The sequence below is a fragment of the Lytechinus pictus genome, unplaced genomic scaffold (assembly GCF_037042905.1).
Source record: "Lytechinus pictus isolate F3 Inbred unplaced genomic scaffold, Lp3.0 scaffold_19, whole genome shotgun sequence".
NCBI classification, from domain to species: Eukaryota; Metazoa; Echinodermata; class Echinoidea; order Temnopleuroida; family Toxopneustidae; genus Lytechinus; species Lytechinus pictus.
Window position 1 is genome coordinate 9662581 of NW_026974140.1, and position 9350 is coordinate 9671930.

Consider the following 9350-nt stretch of genomic DNA (forward strand, 5'->3'; position numbering starts at 1 on the left):
ACCCTCACTTTCAATTATACTAGCAGATAGGCATCCATGCACACCCCCATTCACACAGGCCAGTCTTTGAATTAGTCATTTTGAATGGGTGCATATAGGTTCTTGAACTTGTTATGACCAATTTTAGGTACCACCCCAGAATTTACTGAAATGCATGCTTATTTTAACAATGATTTATATCGAGACTAAATTAATGACAAATTTTATACCGTTTCACTTTCAAGCAACTTTATTACTACTACCTCATTCGAATTAATTTATAGGTATTGGGTGGAAAAAAAATCATACACATGATCTATTGTTGAAATTGTTATGTTTGAATTAGAAAAAAGAAGAAACAAAATATTAATGAACTTCTGTCCATGAACAAAGTCACATTTATTCTTAAAATATAGTTAAACAATATCAATCACACAAAAGTGGAAAATATGCATGAATAATCCCCCTTTTCTTCTTGTACTGTGTATCTAGTACCTATCAGTTATCAGTTTGGAATATATAACCATCCTTTTCAGAGTAAACCCTAAATATGGAAGAAAAAAATTGCCACGAGAAAGCTAAGCAAATATTGTTTCCTCCCTTTTACGACATTTTCCTTTAAGAATTATCAATTTACGAAAATATGAATCTCTGAAAGTCAGTTGTATAGGTATTATGAGAGGAACGCTAATGACAGAAAAATGAAATATTATTGTATGTGTGTGTGTGTGTGAGGGTGTGAGTTCAATGCATGTGTGCGATATAGGAGGTGAATTAAAGTGGGATGTATGATTGCAGTGCTCTTTGGTGTGGTAGTGCCTATAGTTTAAATGAGTAAGAATGTGCGTGATTGAGTATAGTGAGTTAATGAATGCATCCCAGGGAATGCATGCTTGTGGGAGTAGGCCTAAATAAAGCTGTGTGTGTGTGTGTGGGGGGTGCGTACATATGCGTCAGTGTGTCTGTATGTTGTAATTATATTTTTAAGCATTTTGTGTGTTTGTGTGTGTAATAAAAGGGTGAGTGCAATATGTATAGGTGTCATGAGTGCCTGTGTGTGGGTATGAATATAATTATGATCTTAATTGTGTGAGTAAAGTGTGGGGTTCCGTGGCCGAGTTGTCTAAGGCGTCCGATCTCATGCAAAGCTGTGGTCGATTTCCGGCAAGGCGTCTTTACCTTTGGACATTAGCAAGTTTTCGCTTTACAACACACGACGGATTCAAGAACATAGAAAATCTATTGTCATTCATGACAATGAACAACCAAGAAGTCTTTAGTAAAAATTGGTTAATCAAAACATCATTTTCGTTCTATAGGCTCTGGACAAACGACCTATTTGCATGGTTCCAATGGTGATTTCAAATTGGCCACGTTTCGGATAAATCATTACGACTTGAAGTTGATCTTACTATGTGAAATTTGAATATCTAAAGTATTAGGCATCTCAGTTCAAAACATCAATAGGTATCTTACACGGGAGTATCATACTTATTATTGTTTAACCTATTTTCTCAAAAGAATCATCCTTTACCAAGTTTCAATTCCCCCTTCAAACTTCCTACTTAATGAAGAAGGTGGAAGAAATTAAAATAATAAAGGAAAAGTAAGACCCTTATTTATCAGGAATAGGAAATCCAGTGACAGTATATTTGCATGACTTTGTCCACCATTTATCCCAGTCGTCCACCACAGGCTTCCTTACATGCTTCCTTTCTTTTTTATCAGACTCAATCTCCTCATCCTTTAAAACTCGACGAACGACATTTCTGCAAAGGGATTCAGGTTCGAAGTTAGAATACTGGAGAAAAGATTCAACTGACCCTTCTTTCTTCCACTGGAAGTATCTGTTATACAGGTCATCATTCTCACTCAGTTCAACAAGGTAGGCCGCAAGTTTCGCTATAGATGGAAAATCTGGGATAAATATGAATGAATTCGGTGGAGCTTCTTTTAGATAGTTTTCTTTCGGAGCTCCGAACACGATGGGGACCAGACCAAGGGTGAGTGAATTGTACCAGAATTTCTCGGTGATATAATCCTGGCATTCCGAATTTTCGAGGGCTAGATAAAACCTGTATTCTTGCAGGCCACAGGTAGCTATGTCTTTGCAGGGCCTTGAGCCACAGTGACCGAACGTATCAACTCTAATATGACGGGCCAAAGCATTTACAAATCCTGTACGATCATAGGACAGCATTGCAGGGTAACAGTTTGAAGCTACCCAAGCGACTAATTTTGTTTTATTTTCTGCCCAATTCCTGTTATCATCATTCTGAACAGAGGGCCTTGTTCCATCAAAATAACCATATCCACCCTCAGATAGGTAGGCGTCTTCGTTAGATGCTCCTTTCCGAAATGACATGATGTAATCATATGTTCTATTTGAATATTCTTGTGGAGGGATGATACGACGCGGAGGGATGTGCCGTGGGCTCTCTGATGTCCAAAATACCCATTTCTGCCTGTCGGACTGATGCTTCAGTACTGCTTGCCAGTCCCACTTGTGTTTGTAGAAGAGAAAAACGACATCACTTGCAGCGAGTTCAGTCAGGTTCCGTCCATGCTCTATTTGCACGCCACAAGAAAGACCGGGACAGGAAAACCTACCAACCTTCTTGAAGAGTAGTTTGACGTGGAACTCGTCACGCTCATCCAGCCAAGTATAAACCACTTTATAGCACGGTTTACGAGAATCAACCCCTGTCACATTCACCTTGTCCTTCCCTCTCATAGCGCTACGAGTTGCCACAAAAATGTGATTAACCGGATTCGGATTTATAAACCGATCGGTTAGTAAACTGCCAATCCATATTACTGGAATACATAACCACAGTGTACCAACAAAGAAACTCTTTTTCGCACAAAACATCTCAGCAACAGGAGGGGAACGAATATATGTGATAAAAAGCTCCTACTGGAAGGTGTTAACGTTGGTAATGAGGTGGCAAATGCGTGTGGGTAAAATGACTTGATTAGTGAGCTGAAATAAGAGTAATATATGGAGTGGCCAAATTCGATAAAACATACGGGTTGGAGACGATGCGCACTTAACGGGGAAGTTCACCCTGGTGAAAAGTTTGTTGTATACCAGAAAAGAAAGATACCAGAAAAAAAATATATATTGTGGTGAAAATTTGAGAAAAATCCATCAAAGTTTTAGAAAGTTATTAGATTTTTTTTATTTGTGACGTTATAAACGAGCAGCTGCCTCATATTTCATGTAATATAAAATGTATGAATTTCAATTATATAATGGTTCATGATGACTAAAATACCTTTTTTCTTTCAGGAGAAGGTGTAAAGTGATGTATCTGTTGATATACTGAAGGTATAAGAAAAACATTTACTATTTTGAGAAACTGATATTTCATGGATTTTCTTAACTCATGATATTTATATAGAACGCTGCTCACAGGCTTCACAAATGAAAATAATAATAATCTAATAATTTAAAAAATCTTTTATGGATTTTCCTTAAACCTTCACCATCTTTTTTTTATTGTATTCTTTCTATTTTTACGATAATCTTCCCCTTTAACCTGGGAGGAGGGGGGGGGGAGGGGGGGGGGGTATCCGCTTCTCATTTTGCAACCATGGTGCCAGATCCATTCTTAAACATACGAAACCATTATTGTACTCAACGTTGTTAAAAAAAAATCTTGCTGGTATATGCTTATTTCTTTTTCTAAACAGATACGCTGCAGTGTGCAGTGGTTACAGGTTCCTTGATCGGCCATTAATAACATTTTATCAGGTGAAAGTGTTTTTCTTTTAATTAGAAAACAGATTTCAATTAATCATATGCGAGAGTGCATAGCGACAGAACAAGAAAATCATATAGTTGCTAAATGCGGAAAAGGGGCCTGTGTCGGACGGATATTTTTGCACAAGAAGTGGAAGCTTTAAACACGATTGGTAAAAATGGTATGGTCCAAATGGGTCTCCATCCCGGAAATTTCTCATTTTGCAACCATGGTGCCGTGATTTCAGATCCATTCTAATACGAGTGGGCCCGACTGAAACATACGGAACCATATTGTACTCAACGTTGTTGAAAAATTCTTGCTGGTATATGCTTATTGCTTCTTTGAAACAGATACGCTGCAGTGTGCAGTGGGTACAGGTTCCTTGATCGGCCATTAATAACATTTTTATCAGGTGAAAGTGTTTTCTTTTAATTAGAAAACAGATTTCAATTAATCATATGCGAGAGTGCATAGCGACAGAACAAGAAAATCATGTAGTTGCTAAATGCGGAAAAGGGGCCTGTGTCGGACGGATATCTTTGCAAAAGAAGTGTAAGCTTTAAACACGATTGGTAAAAATTGTATGGTCTAAACGGGTCTCCATCCCGGAAATTTCTCAAGAAACATTAATTAATAATGTTAGATACACGTACAGGGGCAGTGGGTCAGAGGATTATCCATTGTACATGGGAGACTTCTATTGTTGCGTCCCCCGAAATACAAAAGATAATCATCAGCTCCGCCCATGCAAACATAGATAGCAAAATTCCTCAACACAATGAAAACAACGAGTGTCACATAGAGGGGGGGGGGGGGGGGGGGATGCTTACTCCTGATGTTAGGAGTCCACTTGGCCGTCGCCAGTGTGCGCCAGTTGGTGCCAGTTCGCGCCAACGCAAAGCGGCTGTGGAGCCTAGTGTCGCCAAAAAGGGTGCCTCGTGGCGTGCAGTGGCCCAAACGGGGGCCCAAACTGCCTCCCAACATGCCCAACAGGCGAGTGGTGGCGCGTAATGCTAGGAGTCCAGTGCGGCGCCAATTATTCCGCTAAACTAGTTTCGTTATGATTGTCGCAGAAATTTAGGACTTACAAATAGATAGCAATTTTGCTATCCAAAACAGGGCTGGACGGATAATAACCAATGTTAACCCATACTCTCATACTTCAACGGATCAAATTCACAGCCGCCTTGACTGGCAAACTCTATTTGACAGGCAAAAAATACATCTCCTACTCTTCACTTATAAAGTATTAAATAACTTGACCCCAGAATATTTGACAGACAGATTCGGTTTTAAATCTCTTCCATATTCCCTCCGAAATTTTATCATGCTTACATTACCTAAACTAAGCTTCCTCAGCATTTAATAAATTTCTCACTAATCTGCGTCAACTTCCCACTGTAACTATTTTTAGAAATCACCTTCATGAACATTACACACTATAGTTTTTATTAACATTAAGTTGTACCTCTTGTTTATGTTTATGTATATATTATTTTCTTTTCATATATGTTTTATTTTGTTTTATTTTAGTTTTGTTCTGTAATTCGTTATATCATTATCAATGGATTTTATTTCATGTTATGATTTGTCATATTAATTGTCGTACATTGCACTGGCCCCATGTAAGACCAGCAGCAACAATTATAGTTGCATCTGAATATGGGCTATCAGCCTTTATTTCATCTTGCTTGTATATACTGTACATTTTAATTTGTAACATTGTATATTTTCAATCTTACGGAAATAAAAACAACAACAACAACAACAACAAATAGTTATACGGGACAAAAACAAATATTTGACGTCACAAATCAAAAACTTAAGAATGATAATATATTTCTAACCTTTGATGGATTTACCTCAAACCTTCACCAATATTTTTATTAATTTTTCTGGTACTTTTCTTCGGAGTGAAAACCACCTTTAATATTCATCACAACATACGGTATAATACAAGCATAATATGATATGACACATGACATACTCATTGATACCGATAATAATACAATATCCTTGGAATAACGTATGTGACATATTTCTTTGGCGGATATAAATTTCACACACGAGTAAATCATTAAGATTTTAATAATACACGGTAAAATTGCTGGTTAGAATCCTATACAACTCTGTTTACTAAATGAACCTTACACTAATTGTTTAAACGGTTTAAATAAGTGTTTAAAATCTTCAATTTAATACATTCTATTCTCAATAAATTATGCCTTTTTTAAACCGCTAAACAACTACTGTAAGGTTCGTAATTAGTGAACAGATAATTTAACAGCGTTTTACTGTGTAATATTATCTAAATTCTCGATCTTAAAGAGAGCGAGGGGTGAGATATGAAGGCATTCATTATCTTGCACATTTCTAATGATATTTTTCATCAATAATGTAAGTATTCTGTCCATGAGTGAAAAAGAGGCTTCATATTGTGTCATGAGGCTTCAGGAAGGCATGTGCGTGAAAAGACAGTTCTCATAATATATATATATATATATATACATATAAACTGTTGGAACTAAGTACAATGCATTACCACTTTGCCTCATTAATATATATATATATATATGACGGTATTACATTCCGCGTGTTGGTCACAGATGAGATAAAAGAGGCAAAGAGGTAATGCATTGTTATAGTTCCAACAAGGTTTATTTCCAAGTCCAAATTTTCGACGTAAACCCACGTCTTCTTCAGGGATACAATAAAGCTCACAGTGACAAGATATTGAAATAATAGATGCATTCATGATTATGGTAGTCATGGAAACGCGTCACCATCATAATGAAAGCATACTTGAGGCGCAGGCTGTAAAGTTTATTGCGTAAGTGAGGACATCATTGTTATGTCATAATCACTTGCTAATGACGCAACCACAATCATGAAAGTGCATGAAAAGAATAAGATAATGGATAAAGGCCTATATATCATGATTATGACATAACAATGATGTCCTCACGCAATAATATTTACAGCCTGCGCCTCAAGTATGCTTTCATTATTATTATTTTTTATATTTTTTATTGCAGGAGTTTCTGCATTTTATTTACAAATCAATGATAAATTAACATATTCACATAATACCAAACATATAAATGAATACAATTTAAATGTGACAATTGAAGAGATACATTGTAAATAATACAGAAAAGACTGATAATTAAAACATACATAAGCATGTGATATAATGAGTTCCGTAAAATACAGGGGCCAGCTATTATAAGCACAAAGGTGCTTGAAGCAATAGCATTCATGATGGTGATGCTTTTTTAACCTGCGCGTTTCCATGACTACCATAATCATGAATGCATCTATTATTTCAATATCTTGTCACTGTGAGCTTTATTGTATCTCTGAAAAAGACGTGGGTTTACGTCGAAAATTTGGACTTGGAAATAAACTTTGTTGGAACTCAATGCATTACCTCTTTGCCTCTTTTATATATATATATATACATATATATATATATATATATATATATATATATATATATATATATATATATATATATATATATATATATATATATATATATATATATATGTATATATACATATATATTTCATTTTATACTGATATGTGAAGTACATTATATTGGGGTGTTGAATGGGGAGTTTTCGCAACAGCTACGTAGACGCTTTTTGGAATGTGAAAAATCTATTGTCAAATGCCCTTTATGACACGAAGGCTTTGTCGAGGTTTGATGAATCGAAACCGCAGTTTTGTCCGTACAAACGACATTTGTGATTTTTCGTCGAACGAGTCTGCTGTTCTGATTCAACTATCGTCGACAAAGACTTCATTGTGATTTGATTTGCATTTTCAATGCATTTGCTGCGCCGATGATTCATTCCGCGTCGGTGAGCTGAAATTCACTAATAATGAGTGAGACGTAGCTCTCCACGTAACGTTTGATCCAACAAGCTTTCGGCCATACCGGCCTCCATCAGGCCTACAAATAAGAAATTAGAATGAGTTCACGCAAAATTATATTTCTGCTTTTTCTTCTATTGCGCAACATATCCTTCACAGCGAAGACCTCTTTTTGTGAATAGCTTTGCATTTGTTTAGTTACGTTTACATCAATATGATTTCGACCTTTTTGTTCCTTCTCTTTTTTCTTTCCTGTATATATACGCATAATATATGAATAAGTCGACTATATTTTCTTCATTTCCAAGGGGATCCACACTTTGCTTTTTAGTGGACCCCCCTCATTTCCATTTATACTCAATATTATACTGTTTTTTGTTTTACGAAGTAAGAATGCTCGTCTGTAAAAGTGTACTTGATTTGTATTACTTCATATTACTTTGTATTTTGTTTTGAATGGAAATGGAATAAAGAATTGAATTGAATTGAATATTAGGTCCTATCATCAAAAGTATAATCACCATATTATTCTCTCTCTGTGTGTGTGTATACAGAGTGAGTCAGAAAAAAATGTCTCATTATATGAAGTTGTCCTGTGTGAAGTATAAACATTTTATCATTATTGATATGTTCTGATAGCATATTTTGGAACCATTTTCATATCAATCTTTCATGACAAACTACAAGACAATCTCCGTAACATCTCAGTCACGCCAAGTTGCTGGGGGGGGGGGGTGCAGGGGCAGATCCAAGGGGGGGGGGGAAACCGACTATTATGGTAAGTCTACCATCCAATGGTAACTACCATGGAAACAATGCTCATCAGCCAATCAAAATCACGGATTCCATGAAATATACCTTTGGATGGCAAACAGTGCTTGTATAGTGACTGCACTACGAGTGCTGATTGTCTAGTTCAAATTTAAACTAGAAAATCAGCACTCGTAGTGCAGTCACTATACAAGCACTGTAAGTGCTAAATTAGCACTTCATTTTTTACAGAGTAGTAGTTTTTCTGCAACGGGGGCCCTTTGAGAACAAAACGCTGGAAACCTATTTTTATATTGGCAAAAAGAAGCTGCTGAAAACTGCTTATCTAATAAAAGAGAGCCAATGGAGTAAATTAGAAAGTCAAAAGGGGCCTAAGCTTTCGATCCTATATTACAGAATCTTCGTCGGAGGCAAAATGACAAACATATAAAGTGGAACAACCATAATATAGACCACAGACAAGCTACATCAACACTAGAACCAAGGAGACAAACGGGGCATTAGTGAGTAGAGAAGACCAATCAGGTTAGTGAAGGGGATGAAAGAAAAGGAGTAGGCAGACACAAAGGGAAGATAGTGTAAGTAAGGCCAGTAAAAGACCTCAAGCCAAGAGGGATTAAGAAAATGAGGCAGGCAACATCAAACAGGATCTGGAACAAAACAGGGATAGAGGGTATGAGGAAGAGATGAATAACAAGAGAATTAGCGAGAGGTGGGTCAAACAGGTTACAAAGAAAGGCATAATAAACGGGTGCATAAGAGTGGGGAAAAAAGGAAAAGAATGGGGAACAACTGATAATGTGCAAAAGACATAAGTAAAAGTATATATGATAAAGCCTTAAACAAACTAAGAGAAGAAGGTAAGTGTAAAGATGTAACTATGGATTGTTCCCCATTCTTTTCCTTTTTTCCCCACTCTTATGCACTTTTAGTGATTTTATCAAATCTCATTTTTAACACATGATCCTATGG

General features: G+C 36.4%; 1 protein-coding gene across 1 annotated transcript; it reads right to left on the reverse strand.

Moving 5' to 3' along the window:
- Positions 1–220: 220 nt before the first annotated feature.
- LOC129259980 (alpha-(1,3)-fucosyltransferase 7-like) lies at positions 221–3015 on the reverse strand. The gene has a single exon (XM_054898087.2). It carries the CDS (start codon positions 2849–2851, stop codon positions 1595–1597), a length of 1257 nt encoding a protein of 418 aa, XP_054754062.2. The 5' UTR covers positions 2852–3015; the 3' UTR covers positions 221–1594.
- Between the last annotated feature and the right edge of the window lie 6335 nt (positions 3016–9350).